Source organism: Camelina sativa, chromosome 12 (genome assembly GCF_030686135.1).
Source record: "Camelina sativa cultivar CO46 ecotype springtype chromosome 12, ASM3068613v1".
NCBI classification, from domain to species: domain Eukaryota; kingdom Viridiplantae; phylum Streptophyta; class Magnoliopsida; order Brassicales; family Brassicaceae; genus Camelina; species Camelina sativa.
In genome coordinates this window covers 27778617-27799135 of record NC_141891.1, presented here as the reverse complement: position 1 = coordinate 27799135, position 20519 = coordinate 27778617, and the positions used below count along the sequence as shown (strand labels likewise).

At 37.6% G+C, this 20519-nt stretch overlaps 3 protein-coding genes across 3 annotated transcripts; 1 reads left to right on the top strand and 2 right to left on the bottom strand.

Moving 5' to 3' along the window:
• Positions 1 to 8021: 8021 nt before the first annotated feature.
• On the bottom strand, positions 8022 to 9179 carry LOC147930954 (uncharacterized). Its single transcript, XM_087477105.1, has 4 exons — positions 9034 to 9179; positions 8771 to 8905; positions 8634 to 8690; positions 8022 to 8535 (listed from the first exon to the last, which is right to left on the bottom strand). The coding sequence occupies exons 1-4, from the start codon at positions 9177 to 9179 to the stop codon at positions 8022 to 8024; spliced, it is 852 nt and encodes a 283-aa protein (XP_087333231.1).
• Positions 9180 to 9702: 523 nt separating this feature from the next.
• On the bottom strand, positions 9703 to 12994 carry LOC104732482 (kinesin-like protein KIN-4C). The gene is made up of 12 exons (XM_010452030.3): positions 12715 to 12994; positions 12262 to 12375; positions 12060 to 12176; positions 11877 to 11957; positions 11565 to 11636; positions 11372 to 11465; positions 11254 to 11285; positions 10946 to 11019; positions 10727 to 10804; positions 10499 to 10643; positions 10051 to 10401; positions 9703 to 9972 (listed from the first exon to the last, which is right to left on the bottom strand). The coding sequence occupies exons 1-12, from the start codon at positions 12823 to 12825 to the stop codon at positions 9922 to 9924; spliced, it is 1320 nt and encodes a 439-aa protein (XP_010450332.1). The 5' UTR covers positions 12826 to 12994; the 3' UTR covers positions 9703 to 9921.
• A 2697-nt stretch (positions 12995 to 15691) lies between these two features.
• LOC147930953 (zinc finger BED domain-containing protein DAYSLEEPER-like) lies at positions 15692 to 16384 on the top strand. Its single transcript, XM_087477104.1, has one exon. It carries the CDS (start codon positions 15692 to 15694, stop codon positions 16382 to 16384), a length of 693 nt encoding a protein of 230 aa, XP_087333230.1.
• Positions 16385 to 20519: the final 4135 nt, after the last annotated feature.

Sequence of the window (20519 nt, the reverse complement as noted above, 5' to 3'; positions counted from 1 at the left end):
TCCATTCGGCTCTCCCAGTCAAGATAGGCCTCCGGATCAGACTTGCCGGCAAATGTTGGAGCCGTCATCTTGTGACCAGGTTCGTTAGGCCACGGTGCATCCTCGTACTGGTCATCGCGTCGGTGACGTCACCTTGGTCAAGGTTCGTAGTCCTCGTCGGACTGGTCGCTTTGATTTGGGTCTGGTCGTTGGCGCTGCATAGGTCAAAGGATCTTCTCTCGGGGGATTCGCGAGCTCAAGGCGTGTCATGCGCTCGGCCAAGCGTTCTATACCATTGCGTAAGGCCGTCAAGGTGGCACCAATCTCTGGTGGAGGTAGAGGAATCTCCGGCGGATGTTGTTCATCCATGGTGATTGTATGGACGGTCAACAGTGACGTGGCTCGACACGATGCACTGTCCGGTTGAATTTAAACCTCGTCAAAACAAAGAACGAATATTCATGAGTATATTACGTTCAATGGACCACAAAGAGATATTTCTCTTATGCTACACAATGATTGATGACAGCGATGCAAAAGTAATCCTAAGACTAAATAAAAGCAAAAGTAAAAGCGAGTCACGACAAAAGTGCTTTTGAACCACAACACAAATACGAAAGCAAAAACGAAACTTTATCGATCTAACAATGTCTAGACAAGAACATAGATGAACAATACGATGAACACGATGAACAAGCAACAACCTAAACAAACTACTAACAATGCTACGCATGCACCAATTTAAACCAAACGGTTAAATGAAACAAGTGAAATAAGATAAAGCAAACGAGACTACTAGAAAAGCTCAAGATCCAAACTTTAACTAAAGGAAACGAGTTTCTGGGTTCATAAAGACACAACCTTTGGATTAGGAACATTGAGCTCTGATACCAGCTGATGCAAGCACCGGTCGTCTTGCCGAACGGTCAGAACGGCTCGTCTTCGGGGTACTTGGGAAAAGCTTGGTAAAACGACAGGAGAGGGAAAACAAATGGTGGAAACAAAGTTTTAAGGGAAACAAACGGGTGATTTGCGAGTTGGGACGAAGGTCTCAACTTCGGTCATACGGACGGATCGATGCGGAACGGCTAACGAGGTTGGGGAACGGCTAGCGAACCAAGAGATGGTTCTACTAGAGTGAGTGGAGCGAAGGTGGGATGAATGACGACACGTGAGGGCTGACTCTTCTCACGATCGGCTAGTCGATGGCGAACCCGGTTCGAGATCGGCTAGGGTTTCTCAATAGATAGTCTCGGACTAGTCTAAGGAGAGAGTGAGACAAGATACAACGATTCACTCTTTGATAAGAAAGTTTTATTTCAATCAAGTCTGCGTTTACAAGAACTAAGAGAGGTTTTAAATAGATCTAGGTTTAGAGGACACTAGGGACACGCGGACTCGCAATGGTCCGCACACGTTTCCCTTGACGTGTTCTCTTTGAAATAGAACACGTCGCTCTTCTAAGTGGTTTGAACACAACCACACACATCACTCTACTTAACGTTACAAAGAGAGATTTCTAGAAATTGTTCAAAACGCAAAACATAAGTAAAACAACACGTCTTCGGTCTTGGCACGGGAAACGTCTTTGACTTCAAATGTTTGCGCTAAAGCTCCTCACCTCGTTAAAACTTCCTCCGATAAACCACGTGGAAAAACCCGGAGTCAGGAAAAAGAGTATGATTCCTTGCTCTAACGACTTGGTTTCCTTCATCCTTGGGTAAGGATGAAGGCCGTGCGAACGGTCTCCGTTTGATCTGCTTTGGTTGGGTCGTTGTTGCGGATGAATGTTTGCAAGAACAAGTTGATCTTCTGCCTGGTGGACTTGGAAGAGCTCTTAGAACGCGTCGTAGCTCCCTGAGTGATTACTAGTGTGTTGGCCGGGTGTTGTCCCATGAATGGTGTAAGCGTCTCGGCCGCGTCCTCGGAGTCTTGGTCTGGTACAAGTGTTCCTGGCCGCGAGTCTGAACCCGTGCTCACGTAAAACAAGGTCCCTACACAAACCTCATGTGTTGAGAACCTACATTTTATCGCAGGAAACATAAAAATCTGAACCTACTAAAATTCACAAAATTTGAGTACCAGAAATTATACATGTGATCTCCCCTACACTGGTTCCACCAGTCTCTACAGTCATGTAGACCCGTGGCGCCTGCTCAATCTGTGGCACCTGCTGCCCTCCAGGCTGCACCTGCTGCAATGCTGCCACTGCCACCGGCTGCAACTTGGGACACAAGGGCATGATGTGCCTTGGCTCCCTGCAATGGTAGCATACATGAGCCGCTGCCTTTGAAGCCCTCCTCTTGGGACAGCTAGCAACCTTGTGATCCTTGCTCCCACAACCGAAGCAACTCGCACCACTCGGCCTCTGCATAGCCTCCCACCTCCTCTTGGTTCCCTGCACAGGCCTACCGCCCCTGCTAGAACCTCCCTGATGTTGAGCCTTTCTAGGCTGAACTGCTGGACTAACCGCCAGTGACTGTGCCCGGATATCCTCCTCGATCTCTACCGCAGTCTCAACCAGCACTGCACGCGTAGCATAACTCTGCCCTCTACAATGAACCCTCAAATCATCACGTAGGGCCCTCAAAAACCTCCTCATCTGAGCCTCCTCAGACTCCATAGCTCGACCTCCATAACATAGAAGTCGACTGAACTCCAAGTCCAGCTCCCGCACTAACCGCATCCCCTGAGATAACTGAAGGAACTGCACCTCCAACCGGTCCAATGCCTCCCTCAGAAAGTACTTGCGGTTGAACTCCCCTACAAAGTCAGCCCAAGTCATCTCCCGCTGCACTCTCCTAGCAGCCACTGATCTCCACCACACCTCGGCATCACCAATCAAATGGTGGACCCCAATGTCCATCCGAAACTCCTCAGGACATCTCAGAGTATGAAAGTTATGTTCCACACTTGTCCTCCACACATCTGCAGCAGTAGGGTCTGTACAACCCGGAAACTTTGCAGTCCCGAGACCCTTCATCTCCTTGAGCATTGTCAAATAACGACCATGTGCTCCTGCATCCGCAGCCACTGGCTGCCGCTCCTCCGCCACCACTGGTGGCACCACCTGAGCCTGAGCCGGTACCACTTTGGGTAACCGCTCCAACAACTGTGCTAGCAAAGCCATAAATTCAGCACCAGGGACTCCACACGCTGGGAATCTAACACCTGGAACCCTAGCATCACCGGCCATTGGAGCGTCAACACCGTCCCCTCCGGCCACACTCAAGGAATCCTCCTGGACACCCTGCGACTCGCCAACACCCTTAACTGTCACACTCTGGTCCGCAGTATCATTCACTGTCGGGCCTCTGCCCCTACCACGACCACGTCCGCGTCCACGATCACGTCCGCGTCCACGACCAGCAACAGCACCATCTCTAGCCATCTGCACTACCATGAACAGAAGACTAAGCAAACAATTTATACTATAACACAAAAACATAAACTCACTGTGGAGTCACACAGTAGGCTTGAAGAGGATGTTCTAGGACTCCATGCCACACACAATTGACTAACTCACATAATCAATCAAAGCATGCAAATCTCAAACATCTACGGCACAAAGCCTAGTGAACCAAAACCTAGAACCGTAAGGGCTCTGATACCAAACTGAAATGACCCGACCCTTTTTGTTAAATAATAAATAATAAATAATAAATAAACTAAAACTAGTGGTCCCATATCCACTAGCCACCTAACCACAATCACAATCAACAGCGGAATAACAATACTAGTATCCAATAAATATAAATAACCAAATATTCAAAACATAACCAATATCCAAATAATAGGAATCATAGAACCAGCAACCTAGAAATGTTTCTAATGACCCAACTCTAGCAACCTAGAAATGCCAGACAACAACTAATCGAGTCCCTAGAACATCCTCCTCTTCATTGCCTTGATTCCACGATCACACTTTGCCTTTACCTGTACCACAAACACAAATTGGAATGCATGAGAATTTTATAAACACTTAGTAAGGCAATCCTCCCATCTACTGGACTATACACACAAGCAATAGAGCCATCTCTAACCATCAATCAACAATCAACAATGACAAACCAGGACAATGCATCGACCGACACCAAGCACGCATCGACCGACACCAGTTGGGGGTTGCGTCGACCGACGCAAGGTATGCATCGACCGATGCAAGGTTAACTTGCATTGACCGATGCTCCCATTGCATCGACTGACGCATGCTCGACATAACACGAAAACCCTAGGTTTTACACGCCATCCTCGCACTTGCATCGACCAACGCACAAAGTAAACCGAACAATGCAATGCCGAGCATCGTTTTCCCCCGAAGCTTCTCGCCGGATCTTCGTTCCTACAACCACAAAACTCGATCCCAAGCCACAAGAAAGCTTCATAATGTCCCAAATAACCATCTAACAAGCCTAACAACACATAACAAGCAAATTAGAGAGATCTCCAGCTTAGATAAGCCATGGTCATGCACTTACCTTTGCCAAGAAGATTCTGAACCTCAAACAAGCAAGAAAAACACTTCATGAAGCTCCTACAACGATCCCAGCTACAGATCTCTACAGGAACAGCTCCCAATCTCCCAAACTCCTCAAGAACACTCGCAAAACTCTTTCTCTCTTCCTATTTCTCGAAAACGGCCAAAACACGTCGAATGAGACAAAAGCTCGTGTTAAGAGTTTTCCCTAACCCAAAATGCAGCGTTTAACTTAAACTCGTCCGCAGAAAATCGACCTTGCATTGACCAATGCACATAGTGCATCGACCGATGCAATCCCTAAACCGGGATTTTGGTTCACGGATGTTACAAGTTGAATAATTTTTACTTAAATTTCAAGTTCTAATAATTATTGTATATAAGACTTCTTACATAATTTTTGTTAAACTGTGAAGGGTGACAAAATTGAAGCTCCTTATTTAACCGATACACTCGCTAACCTCCCAAAATATCTAGACGATGGTGAGTGGTACAATATTAGAAATTTCAAAGTGATCAATCCAACCATGGAGGATAGGAATACTCATCATCCCTATCAAATTAAATTTATGGGTCAAACCACAGTGACGCTGCTCGAATCATTGAGTCCTAAGAATTATTTTTCCATGGATTTGGATGACATAAAACATGGAAAAAATAGATCATCCCATCTCTTTCGGTAAGGAATTTCTTTAATTGATTTTATATTATTTTGGAACAATCTGTCAATATAGTTAATTGGTATCTTTGTGTTCAAAAAACTAGATTCTTTTTAGGATTTATGAAACTTTGTGTATTGGTCCTTCACATAAAAAAGAAAGACTAACACTTTACCAAAAATAGATTAGCAACAGTTTCGAAACCTAAATTCTGTCTTTTTCCCAAATTACATGTTTGTGCGTGTATAATGGATGTGGAAGATAGAAGAAGGCCTGCGAGTATCATTGATATTAATGAAGTTGTTTGCCTGTTGTTGAATGGCAGGTAAAAGATATTTACTCTACCTTTATGACTGTTACATTTTAAAGTTGTCTCTGTTGAGATTTTTATTGATTTGATAAATATGTAGGTGTGAGATTGTTAAGTGTCGTCTCAAAGACAACTACGCTTCTCAATTCAGGACCATATGGCAATCAAGCGGGTGCCATCTCATATACAAATCCGAACTTGTGTTTTGTGTAATGCGGTTTATGAGGATTGGAAAATATGAAAGTATGTAACATAAGTTTTTCCTGATATAATCATCATAAGGTAATCAATAAATTCACCTAAAATTCTAAATGTCCATAGGTGCATTATGTCTTGAAAATACCTTGGACTCTTCGAAGAACTTCATAAAATCAGAGTTCGAAAGACTAGAGCATCACTAGGCTATGTAAGATGTAATTATGTATATGAAATCAAGTTCTGTATGATGTTAAAATACAATTTCTTAAAACACTTTATATATTTACAGGTCTGAATTTGCTAGGCGTTATTACATAAACCATCAACAAGGTGAAAGCTCAGGCACTCAAATGTAAAGAATGAGGTGTTGGCCGTTTATTTTTCTCTTTTTGAATGTCTCTAAAATTTAGTATGTTTGTATTAACCGCTACTTGAAATCCAACTTTGCATTACTCTCATCTTTATTTTGTAATTGAGATAATACATTATAATATTAAACTATTAGAAATTGCTTATGCTTTTAAAATTTTTGGAATTACTTATTGAATCTCAATATCTGTTTACTACAGTTTAGTTGTTTATTTAAAAGACTCAATTAATATTTCACATTGAGAGTATTATTTATCTTTAATAAGATAAATGTTTCTCTATATATGCAAATATAAAAACTTCTTGACAATCCAATAAAACATTTTAAACTTTTTTTTAAAAAATAAAACACTATATTTAAATATGTCAATTATTACATATTTATTCAGAAAAGTAACATATCATAAAATAACAAAACTGTTATTATTAAAATCTTAATACCATGCTTTAAGCGCAGGTACCTCCCTAGTTACTTTTTATTTATGTAGTTTGGATTATAACTATTTTTTTCAATCTTTAAAGATCCATTTTACTTTTTTAAATTATATAAAATTTTTAATCTTGAAACATATTGTTGAAACGATTTCAGCTTCCCGGTATCATATAAATATGTGTCCGTACATGATATTAGTTTTTCATATATGTATGTACACATTTAATGTACATACACAAGATTTCTTTAAGGTTATTATATGTTTATAATGTACACAACTAACATACGTACACAATATAATGTGCACAACTAACTATATCAGATCCACCAATTAAGTTTATAATGTTCACAACTAACATACATACACAACAACATAATAAATGTTTGGTACACATACAAAAGATTCAACCCAGACTATAATCGATATGTTATGCCAAACTATGTCAAATCCAAAAAAAAAAACATATATAATGTACAATGTCTCTTTACCTACACTACACATGAATATATTTTTGTACACAAAACATATCGATTTGAAGTGAAGTTACATTATATTCTCTATTCGCTTGACACACCGACTGAAATTATTCTCGTTAAAGTGTTCTCGCTACAGTAAAAACACATAATTATAACTCCTGTTTTAGAAATCGCTAGGCGCTAGTCGGGCGGTCGGAGTGGGCCTAGCGCCTAGCGAGAAAATCGGAGATTAAACGGAGATTAATCGGGAACTAGTTTTAGGGTTATTTTACTAAATTAATAATAAAATAAAAATATATAGTATTAAATATACGTATAGTTCTGTTTATGTTAAAATAAAAATATCAAATAAATATAAAATTATAGTATTTTCTTTAAAATTACGGTAAACACATAAAAACGTAATTTTAAAAAAAAAATTTGTACATCAATTATTGTAAAAACATCATAAACTCTTAATTTAAATGTCTAAATAACAAAAAAAATACATATTTGATTTATATTTGCCTCTAAATATAAGTATTATATACAAATTAAGCGGGAAGTAATCGGATTAGACGGATTATAGTCAAATTAGACAGATAAAATTGGATAATCGATGCTAGGTGGGGATTAGTCATTAATCGAGGCGGAGAGGGTGGGTCTATCGATTTTGCGGGGCGTAATCGGTGCTAGGCGGGGATTTTAAAAACAGGGATTATAACTACTAACTTTTAAGATCTATTTCATTATATATATTTTTTTTCTTTAATTTTTTTTGAATCGTTTTATTAGAAAAGTTAAGATATTAGTATTACCATTACCATGTACGTACACAGTAATAATTTGTTTGTTCATGTGTACGTACACATTAAATTAATCTCTATTTGCTTGTTCATGTGTACACATTAAATATTATGTATACCAACTTCATAATAGTAGATAATCTGATAGACATACATTTTCACAAAGTCAATATTACGTACACTGTAAACTGCATACACGTACACGGAAGAAATTCAATGAAGGGCAAAATTGTAAATTTACAATCATCTTCAACCTGACTATCTTTTTTGCAACTCTAGTTTTTTTTTTTTTTTTTTTGGCTCAACATCAACTATTCATTCACCAAATTAAGTTTTACACAGTTTCAACATCCACTAGCTGTTTTAACCAAATTGGCATGATTGAGTACAAACAAGGAGAATAAGTTGTAGAGAAGAGAGCTTCCCTTGCGACCCTGTCCGCCACTCTATTGCCGTCCCTTGGTGTGAACTGCACTCGCGTTTCATCGAAATGCTGGAGAGTTTGTCTTATGTCCTGGGCGATTGGCTGTATTTGTTGCTTTTCATTGCCGTTATTGATCATGGACACAAGGAGCTGAGAGTCTGATTCGAAAATTACCTTCGTATAGTTGAGTCGTGCGAGTGAAAGCACTGCTTCTCTTAAAGCTTCAAACTCAACTTCCAGCACTGAAGTGACCCGCAGTAAAGCCCTCTTACCAACCCATAATACCTGACCCTTCTCATTCCTCAGAACCCAACCTATTCCACAGTTTGTTTCCTGTTCCCTCCAAGCTCCATCAAAGTTGCATTTTAACCAGTTTTGTGGGGGAGGTTTTCCATCTAATTGGTGCTTTCGGAGTAGTGGTGTTCTGGGATTCAGATTGACGCTTGGGTGGTATTCTTAGCCTCCATTCTTCCTCATCTTCTTTTGCCTTCAAAATGAGCTCTTGACTTGTAAATTCCTTACCTTGGAAGACCAGGGAGTTCCTGTTTTTCCATAATCTCCATAGGATCCATATCAAACCTGAGCTATTCGAAGTTCCCTGTGGGTGAAAGTCGTTAATATTCATTACATAGTGGAGGTTTTGGTATAGAGAATCTGACCATTCACCCTCTGGAGGAACAGGGAATGAAGAGAGGGCCCATGTTAACCTCGCAAAGGTGCATTTGAACAGCAGATGATTGACTGTTTCAACACTGTCGGGACAACGACAGCATGAGTCGTCCCTCGCAAGGTGCCTGTGCACCAAATTGCCAGAAACAGATAGACAGTTGGACATACATTTCCAGAGAAAGTGGCGAATTTTGGGAGGGACATCAGTTCTCCACAGTTGTTTGAATAACGGCGATAGGCTCGGTTGGAGAACCTCCTCTGCTTCAGACTCTCTATTAATAATTTCTGACATGACCCAGTAGCCTGACTTAACAGAGTAGTGTCCTGATCTGCTGTAGTCCCACGCGAATTTGTCCCTTGTGTTTCTTCCTTTTGCAACTCTAGTTTTGCAGCAGTCATTCACAGTTTTTTTATAATTCTTTGTTTTCTTTATTTTAATATTTTAGACATAAATCTTGTAAATCTAGCATATGCATTTTAGCATATTTAAATTCAAAAACGAGATTTTGGGACGCCATCCCTCCTCTTCTGATTTTCTTTGGATTACTCTTTACCTAATTTTTCCTAGAGTTTAGTCGTTTGTTGCTACTAATTATATCTTAAACAATCAATTATTAGCTTTCCTATTAGATGGTTTGAGAAAATAAAATAAACTAAGATTTCTTACAAATTTCCAGAATTTGTTTTGGTGAAGAAGACAGTTTTTTGAACTTCCGCTTACTCTTGTTCTTCTTTCTTTTTCTCATCTCATAAATATATATATTCAGTTTATAATTCTTTAGTAGATTATAATTGGTTCATGTAACCAAATGATAACAGTTTCCTCAAAAGAGTATTTTTGTCATAATTTTATGTGGTGGCTAATCCCTGGAAACCCTCTTCACTTTGCCTTCCCGTGAGAGAAAATCTTTATTTGGAATGGTTAGTGAATTTTTTTTTTTATTATTCAAACTTTTCTTTTCTTAAACAACCAGATATCTTATAATCCATTCTTATCCAGATGTCTGACACCTTATCTTTTACAACTCTTAAATAATATTGCTGCAGCGGTTTTGGCAAAAAAAACAAAAGATAAACGTTTTAAGCTTCTTGAAGAGTTCTCTGTTTGCATTCATATCTTTTTTTGCCATTTTCATTATTTCTAAGAAACCCGTTTCTGCACTTTCCTCAGCTTACCAACTTTTACAGCTTCCTGTAGAATCCAAATTTAAATAAGATATGTAAAAAGGTTTGCCATAAAAAATAGAGGTTCACAGAAGAAGAAGCTTACTTGTATATTCCCTATGTCGCGTAATGGTTGTTTGTTTGCGTCTTTGTCATCATGGCTAATCCCAGCGGGTTTCTTAGCATCTACTGGTTGCATTGGTTTTACATTTTCTTCTTCTCTGTTGCTACATTTCGAGGCTAAGCAGCCACAAGAGTCCCCACATCCGCTTCCATTTGCCCTGCATTTGCAACTTTTGGTCTTGCACAAAGATTTTTTAGTGCAAGAGCAACACAAGTCTGCTTTGTTCTGCTCCTTTTTGCAAAGTGTTTCCTCAGAAGTTTCAGGTTGAGATGGAGCCAAGGTTGATTGATCGTCGGTATTCTTGCTGGTAATAGAGCGTTCAACTGGTTCACCCTGATGAACAATTAGAATAAATAAATCAGACCACAAACCAGAACAATTGGCCTTGGCTTGTAGGTATAAACTAAATATTCAGTTCCAGATTGATAACCTGAACTTTATCTGTCTCACTGAATTGGGATTTGGTCATTTCCATCTGGCTGACCAGAGTACTCAATTTGTTAAATTCCTCTTTGAGTTCCTTCAGCTCTGAGTCCATTGGAGTATCGTTTATTTGGTTGTCACACGACCCAGAGCTAAATAACAGAAGCAAAGATAATCAATTACGTAAGTAAACAAATTTAGGCTACAACAAAAGTTTAGCTATGATCAAACTTACCATGAGCTTTGCTCTCCCTCAAATTCTCCCTTCAGCACACCGGCCTCTAAGCTGAACCGTTTGACCTCTTCAGCCATTCTGATAAGAATAGTTAAGAACACATAATTTCAGCTACTGAAGTAACAAGGAAGTTTTATTAGCTCCACATACAGTGTTTTTCCGTAGAGTTGTAATAGCAAAAAGAAATAAAATCCCACAATTTTTCTATTGAAAGCTTACTCTTTCATTTGGCGTTCGTAATCAGAATGGATCTCATTCAACTTCATTTGTAGCCCCGTTTCATTGCTAGACTCCTGCACAACCAGAATCAGAAACCATATGGACTTCCAACTTATAGAAATCAATACACTGCCGCATCTTTTATGGAATATCAAGTCTCTATATCTTCCTGTGGAAGGTAAGGTACAATCTAAAGATACTAAATAAAAAAATTCAAGAAAAAGTGCAGGTGAAAGACTATGTAAACTTAACCAAGTTCTTAAATTCTTGTTGAAACTAAGATGTTACATTGGCTAAGGTATCCATACCTGAATCCCAGAGCTTGTTCCTTTTAATGGACCTGGCATATTAAAAAGAAGACACCTAAACAATTTAGCAAAAGATAAAGGAAAAAAAGGAATGTATACTAGCTATCTGTTATCTGACCTTTATTTTTGTTGGAAGAAATCATTTTAGATTGGAGCAGCAACTTTCGGCGCTTCAGGGCTGTCAAAGCATGTGTATTCTTCAGCTGCAAAATCTGAGTAAAAGAATATAGAAATTAACAAGCCACATGGACTCAGTAAACCACGGTTGCTGAAAAATACAGATAGAACAGTACAGTCAGCACAAGTCATACCCGCTTCTGGCGATTGTTTAAAGCTGACAGGACTTGTTTCTCAAACTCGCTTTTCCTTAGCTCTTTTTTGAGCTGTTATAAGAGAAGCACTATTAAATTAAAAAGCCTGAGGTGTTACAAAGAACTAGATAAGGCAATCACAATTGTCGACCAAACCCATCAAGAAAAGGTTTAAAAGAACGTTTTATCAATCATAGATAAGTATAGTAAGGCAGGTAACCAGATTCCATCTGGAATCTACAACTTCATAATTTGAGATTCACTCATAAACCATAGAGAATGTATGATAATAAGAAATACTACTCTCTTTACCTGAAGAACTTCCTTTTCTAGTGAAGTTTTCACTAGTCTGAAGTGCATAGAGTCTAGCTTGATCTTGCAGTGCAACTTAACCTGAAGAATAGCCACAACTCACAAAAGTAAAAAACTACAAAAAAAAAAAAACTGCTGTAATTTTTCATTGAACTTAACAATATTTGCAACAAGATGCTTTACCTTTTGCGCTTTTAATTTCTGAACTTCACCATCAAACTGCTTAACAGAACTCTCAGTTTTATACTTCTTCGTTGAACACATAGAGAGCAAATTTGACTTACTCCTTGAACTCATACCCTAGACAAGTATTAAGGTTAGAAATGTACATGGTATAGCATAAGTATCCTTCTTTATAAACTGGAACCTGAAAAATAAACTTCACCTCCACTTTCGTAGCAATAGACTTCTGAGAAAACTCTCTGCTTAACTGTAACGTACCAACCGAAGAGCTAATGGAAACATCAGCCAGTTTTGACTTTAACTCCTCCACATCACACTGCCAAAATCGAAAAAAAAAAATCAGTTCAAGATGATTCTACACATCAAAGCACAGAACATTAGTATACCTACCTCATTTCTTAAGATGAATCCACACAGATATATAAAAAATTCAGGAGTAATCAAATAATAGCACTACTGATTCCAGATAAACTAATCCAATTATCATCAACCACTAAATTTCACACTTCTCTGCAAAATTGGAAACTGAAGCGACGAACATCATCCATGAATTAAACGAAATTTTGGAGAAAATCAAAGCGAAATCACTGTTCCAAAAGAAGCAATTCTAGATTTGAAAAACCGAGAAAATTTCAAAAACAGAAATGGGGGAAACCTTGAGAGCTTCGTTCACGGACTCCAGATCTCGAATCTTCTTCTCGTAGAGTTTCTCAGCATCATCTCCGGGAGATGACTCTTTTGATCGGAGATTTAGCTTCTTCGTCATCTCCGGCGATGAGTTCTCAATTTTTCTCGATGTGAGTGAGACAAGAACGCTCCTTCTCTCTCTCTCTCTTTTAATTTCCTAATCGGTGAAAAGGTGCGGACAGAGGAAGTATTTGAATTCACTATTTTTTAACTATTTCTTTTTATTTTCATTATGGGCCTTAAATAACAAAAGCCCGTATTCAAACATTTTGTGAGTTTATAAAATTTTGGATTTTGAGAGATTTAGCGAGTTTTTAAGATATTTTGGTTTATTTTTGTTTGTGATTTGGTGAGATTTGAACAAATAACATTGATTGTGATTGTTAGTGGTTTTGGTTTATTATTTTGACATGTTGTTTGTGATTGTAGAAGGGGAAAAATGTCAAAATAATCATGAACTTTTAAATTTGGGAAGAAAAAAGCATGAACTTTCGAAATGTCATTTAAATCCCAAATTTTCTGTTGACTTTTCAATAAAATAACTAAATTTTGTTGATCTGGCCATTTGAAACATGACACTAAATATTCATTAAAATAATAATAATGGAGTTAACTTCCGTTAACACTTAAAGACGCCGTTTAAAAAAAAAAACAAAGAAATAGAAAACAAATATGGGATTCGAACCGGTTCCCTAAAGGACATTTTACATGTAGCCATATCCAGTTGAGCTACATTAATTAACTGAAAATGAAGAAACGTATATATTTATATTGGTAATCCAAAATCTTTAAACTAAAAGCACTAAACTATTTCTTCGATTTACGGATATGGTTCGCTGGTTCTCGGCAACATTGGAACTTCCTCTTTATCCGGCGGAGAAGGCGATGGTCTAATTTACCGGAGAAGCTGCGAATCTTGTTGGATTTTAGAAAGCTAGAGAGATCTGGGGTGATGACCAAGAAAAGAAAGAGAGAATTGGGTTTAAGGGAGATATAAGAAGAGACAGAAGCTATTTCTTAAGTTTACAAAGGAAACCAAGAGAAGTGAAGACTGAAGAGCTTAGCCATGGGCGATCTGTTTCTTATTTTCAATTAATTGTGTATATACACATTTCTGTTTGACCTTTTAACAAATTGTTATCATAGCTCGATGGAAGAGTACTATTTCTTGACATTCAAGATTAAGGATTCGATCAGTATTGGTTTCAGTTTTTATTTTCATTTTATTTAAACGATGTCGCTTTATAAACGAGCCAGACGAAGACTGCTAACTAAGTGTTAACGGAAGTTAACTCCGTTATTATTATTTTAATACATATTTAGTGTCATGTTTCAAATGGCCGGGTCAACGAAACTTAGTTATTTTATTGAAAAGTCAACGAAAAGTTTGGGATTTAAATGACATTTCGAAAGTTCATGTTTTTTTCTTCCCAAATTTGAAAGTTCATGATTTGTTTGACATTTTAAATATCAACTTAGCAAAAATTCTATTGGGGTGAGAGAATTTTGATATTTGAGTATTCAGATTTCAGACGCAAAAGGAGAGGGTTCTCTCCATACTTTTTTTATTATACGTACCCATGTTTTTTTTTTCCACAAACTAACCAAGATTGAATTTTACAGTTCCATATTCAAAAACACAGCAAAGTCCGATACAATCAAAAACTAACCCAGATTCTATCGCAGCTACATATCAAGAAATTTATGTAAAATTGAATTCTAATTAGGCCAACCCAGCAAAGAAGACCAAAGAAGAATGAAAAATTGCTCGATCGTTTGAAAAAATCTAAAACACAAAGAAGGAGAAAAAGATTAAAAAGAATAATATTGAAAGAAGAAAACTGAACAGAAAACTGGAGCTAAAATGGTTGAATGTGAAATCAGATTATGGGAACTTGCAAGTATGGATGTAAAAATAGGTCAAGTTTCATGGATAACCATAACTCAACTCAACCCATAGACCCTAATGGGTTAAAAAAAATTATCCTAATGATTTCATGAATAAATTGAGTTAGTGGATCAAATGGTTTAATGGATCAATTGAGTTATGTTATAATGGGTAATGGATTAACCATTTAATCCATCAAATACTTAAACCGGTCAAAATTGCTAAAACCACTCAAAATTACTAAAACCACTAAACCGGTCAAAATGTGTAAACCGATCTTTTCCCCCAAATAAGTGAATGAGCTTCGTCCTGTATTTGTGAAAAATCAAATTTGATTCAGATTGAGCTTCAACCCATGTTAGCTTCAATCCTTAAGCTTCTTCTCCGATCCTCTCAGGTTCGCTTCAATCCTTAAGCTTTTCATGTTTGAATTTTGCTGGGTTTAAGTTGATTTTTTCTGGGTTTTGTTTTTAAGTATCTGGGTTCATGATTGTTTTCATGTTCGTATATGGGTTCATGATTGTTCTCGACTTCTCGTTATCTTGATTGTGTATGTGTTCATTATTTCGACCGTTTTGTGTTGTTTTCTTAGTTTATGGTTTGTCGTGTATCAATTGTTTTTGTTTGATTTGGTTTATGGATGTGGAACGTGGGTCTAGTGCTTTTGTTTAGAAAATTATTTTCATGTTTGTATTTTGCTGGGTTTAAGTTGATTTTTTCTGGGTTTTGTTTTTAAGTATTTGGGTTCATGATTGTTCATGATTGTTTTCATGTTTGTATATGGGTTCATGATATAGCTTTAAGTTTTTATTTCTTTCATTTGATAGAACTCGATCTAGTGGAACTTCGAGCACTTGTGATATAGTTTTGGTAGCTCAAATCATCACATAGTCCAAAGCAAAGACCTGCAAAAAGCTCTTAATTCGACAATCAAGTTGGTGCCACTAACTCAAGAGGTGAGCTTTGTTATCGATCTCTCTTTCACTGAGTTTATTGTATTTTTGTTATCCTTTAACTCCTATCAAAAGAAACACTTTTGTTTATTTTTTCTAGATCAATGGACAGTCAAGATATATATACTCGTAGTGGAGATGGTGGGCAAGGGCAAATATCAGTGGATACATCACAATCTAAAAGCCTGGTAAGTGTTTCTCGTAAAAGAAGTAGGACATCAGATGTGTGGAATTACTTTAGACTAGAAAAGGAAGATAATGGTGATAAGAGAGCATATTGTCAGAACTGCTCAAAGAGTTACTTGATGTTGCCCACTACTGGAACATCTAATCTGATTCGCCATAAAGATAAATGTTCGATGGGGGTTGAAAGAAAAAGAGCAAAGATTGATCATGCAGTTGCTAGGGAAAAGTTTAGTCGAGTGATTATTAGACATGATCTGCCTTTTCTTTGTGTTGAATATGAAGAGTTGAGGGATTACATTCATTACATGAATCCAGACTATAAGTTTTATACTAGGAACACTGCTGCAGCTGATGTGGTTAGAACTTGGGAAAAGGAAAAACAGATTTTGAGGTCTCAGCTAGAAAAGATTCCTAGTAGGATATGTTTGACTTCTGGTTGTTGGAGTTCACTCGGTGGAGATGGATATATTGCTTTAACGGCACATTACATAGATGCAAAGTGGGTATTGAATAGCAAAATTTTGTCATTTTGTGACATTCTTCCTCCCCACACGGGTGATGCATTAGCTAGTAGGATCTATGAATGTTTAAAGGAGTGGGGAATAGAATAGAAAGTTTTTACGCTTACTTTGGATAATGCTAAAGCCAACAATTGTTTGCAAGATATATTGAGAGATCATCTTAATCTGGATGATAATTTGCTGTGTAGAGGAGAGTTTTTTCATGTGCGGTGCTGTGCACATATCTTAAACCGTATTGTGCAAAACGGTTTGCTTGTGATTGATGATGCATTGTCTAAGATCAGAGAGACTGTTAAGTATATTAAAGGCTCAACATCTAGGAGAATTGCGCTTGCAGAATGTGTAGAAGGTGAAGGTGAAGTGGTTCTATCTTTAGATGTACAAACGAGATGGAACTCAACATATGTGATGCTGACAAAAGCTTTGAAGTATCAGCGTGCATTGAATAGATTTAAGATAGTTGATAAAAACTACAAGCATTTTCCCTCAAGTGAAAAATGGAAATATAACTCAGCGGTAGAGTGTCACCTTGACGTGGTGGAAGTCATCAGTTCGAGAGCAAAGGTTATTCATGAGATTCTGATGCCATTTTACAAGATTACTTCTTTGATGTCTGGGAGAAGCTACTCAACTTCAAATTTATATTTTGGACATGTTTGGAAGATTCAGTGTTTGCTGGAAGTGCACCAATACAATGAAGACAAGATAATTCGAGATATGATTTATAAAATGAGGATGAGATTCGATAAATACTGGGAAGAATATAGTGTTATTCTTGCAATGGGGGTTGTTTTGGATCCTAGGATGAAATTTAAACTTCTGAAGCGTTGTTATGATGAGCTTGATCCATCGACTTCACAGGAAAAGATAGATTTCCTTGAAAGTAAGCTTATAAAGCTTTTTGAAGAATATAGAAAAGCGTTTCCTTTGACCCCTATTGTGAGTTCTCCAAGAACAAATTCCCGTGTTTCAGAACGAGGAAGTGAGAATTTGGATGATCATGTGCTAGATGTAAGTTTCTGATAATGATCTGACTTCTATTAAATTTGAGATTGTGACTTGGACTTGTTGTCTTGTTGATATAACTTTTCATATGATACAGGATTTATTCGACTTAGATGATGTTCCAGAAGTTGAAGAAGGAAAGTCAGCGTTAAGAATGTATTTGGAGGACCCAAAATTAGATATGAAAAGTCATCCCAGTTTGAATGTTTTGCAGTATTGGAGAGAAAATAGACATCGTTTTGGTGCCCTAACATACATGGCAATGGATGTGCTTAGTATCCCCATTACAACCGTTGCTTCTGAGTCCTCTTTTAGCATTGGTGCTCACGTAATAAATAAGTATTGAAGTCGTCTCCTTCCTAGCAATGTCCAAGCTTTATTGTGTACTCGTTCTTGGCTATATGGTTATCCGGCTAATGATGAAGGTAAGAGACAAACTTGTGTACTTGTGTTTATTGTTCGCGTATGATGTGTGTTCTTGTACTCGTGTGTATCGTTCTTGTAAGGTGAAGCTTTATGTGTGTTCTTGTGCTCATGTACATGTGTGTTGCTGTTATTTGATTGACTATGCTCGTATATGTAGAGTTGTCATTTTGATGCCATTTTACTGTCTCGCTTCTTATAAACTGGTTTGTATGATGTAGATGAGAAGGACGAGATAGTTGTCATTCGGGAAAACCCAACTTCTAGTGGAAAAGAACAGGGCTAAGAGGATTTGTGGTGTTAAGAAGGTGAGTCTACTGGTTTCTAAATGTTTAATATCTTGCTTTCCCTTTTTAAAAATTGTGATTGAATCCTTAAGAATGGTTTTTGTTCAATGTCTGCAGACAAAGGCTGGTGATCCCAAAAAGAAGTGAGATCCTCAAGATAGAATCTTTATCTTGTGGGTTTTTGATGTGCAATGTCACTAGACGTCTTTAAAGAATCTGTCAACTTTTGTTTTGAATACATCTTATTCAAACTCTTTCTTGTCTATTTCCAACATTTTGATTGCAAATGTGACTCTCTGGCCGTTGTTGAATTGATTTGCTCACATGATAATCTTATAACTTAGCATAATCAAGGATATCACTCATTTAACAGGTTTACAAACAGGTTTCAGAACTCATTTACAAACAGGTTTCAGAACTCATTTAGAACTCATTTAACCACTTAACTCATCAAATTAAATGAGTTCATGGATTAACCCAGCTCATTTGTTTAAATGAGCTGGGTTAATCCATGAACTCATTTAATCTAAACTCATTAGGTAATGAGTTGATTTGAGTTGAGTTAATCATTTTGACACCCATACTTGCAAGCCTTACTCGCTTGAGAAAAGAGAAGATGGAGCATATCCAACAAAAGAATTCTCAAAGATGATTCCTGGCTTTTTGTGAAAAAATGATAAAAAAAAAATTTGTTTGACAATGAGAACGTGAGAGTGGAAAGCAGAAACCAAGGATATGATTATCTTTGAAATTTTTTAGTTGATAAATGTGACTCATATAGTCACACCCTTTAAGGTAGGATTTTAAAGGATTTCCGAAAAAAAAAAGTCAGACTAATTGCATCTTCCACTTATGTACATGACTCTGTTTTTCGTCATAGCCAGTGCATTTTCCTGATTTGAGAACATCACTGCGACAATATATGAACTGATGAAGGCTCGCATCTTCCACGAAACCACTTGTACCCTCTTCGCAACATGGTTCCCCAAAAGCTTCGTTTAATACGACATCAGAGTCACTACCGGAACAATCAGAGTCACTACTGTCCAAATTTCATCTCTTTAGCAGAAGATGAAGTGTGAGCTCCGGTGGGAAGCATAATGATGTTCAATTCTTGTTTATCAAAAGGCCATTTCATCGTTTCTCGTTTACTCTAATGTGTTTTGTTTTTTGCAGGCTGCAAATGATGATGAGATATTATGTTAATCATCAAATCTTCTGGCCATCGATCCACCATCAAGTCAAAAAGGACATGGTGTATATACAGTTGGAAGTCTGGTAATTTCTCTAGAACCATCTTTACAACATCTCACAATTGGAATCATGTGAGACCAACTGGCTCTACCAATCTTGGGCAAAAGTTGTGTGGTATCCTGGAAACATTCCCAATTTGGCTTTCACTTTCTGGATCTTTCACTTGGATAGACTCCCAACAAGATCAAGGCTTCACTCTTGGGCTATCACCAACAATGTGCTTTGTATAGAATCTAGAAACAAAGAAACTCTTATATGATTTAAGAACAAAAGAACTAAAAGATATACTCTCTTTTATTAATCTTTAGGAAAATCTCTTAAAACCTAAAGCTCTCTCTTGTTCTTCTCAAACTCATAAGTTATGCCATAACCTTAGCATCTCCTTCTATATGAAAAACTCTTAGACAAGATGCCTAATTCAAAATGGAAAAACTAACTTATTAGATAACTCCTAAATCTCAAATATGTATATTTAGCTTTTCGCCTAAATATACTTGACTTTAGCCTCAAGCTAATTCAAGCTTAATCAACATTCTTCCCCTTAAGCTTGAATTCCTTCTTCATCAAGTCTTGTACACCAATGAGATCCCTCATTTCCTTAAACTTGATTCTTCTAAGAGCTTTTGTCAAGATATCCGCCTTCTGTGCATCCCCTGGAACATGTCCAACCTCCACTTGCCCATTTTCTACACACTCTCGTATGAAATGGTACCTTGTGTGTATGTGTTTACTCCGGCCGTGAAACACATGATTTTTGGTGAGTGCGATCACTGATTGATTATCTATTCTGATGACGACCTTCTCACATTCTGTCTCCGTGATTTCACTAAGCAAGTCCTGCAACCATATCGCTTGTCTCGCTGCCTCCGTAGCAGCCATGAACTCAGCTTCACACGATGACAGAGCTACTGTTTCCTGCTTCTGGGAACACCAAGTAATCAAGCTTCCTCCAAGATAGAAAACATGATTAGTTGTGATTTTGCCATCATCTGGATCCATGTTATGGCTGCTATCACTAATCCCGACCAAGCTCGACCTCTTTGAAGTCATTCTCGTGAAAGATAACCCTAATGTGGTGGTTCCTTGCAAGTATCTTAGACATTGCTTCATAGCCACTCCATGTGACTCCTTAGGATTTTTCATATAGCAACTCAAAACTCCTACACAAAAAGACAAGTCAGGTCTTGTGTGTAGTAAATAGCGAAGACAGCCCACGAGTTTCCTATAGTTCGTAGCATCAATATCTTTCTCCTCTT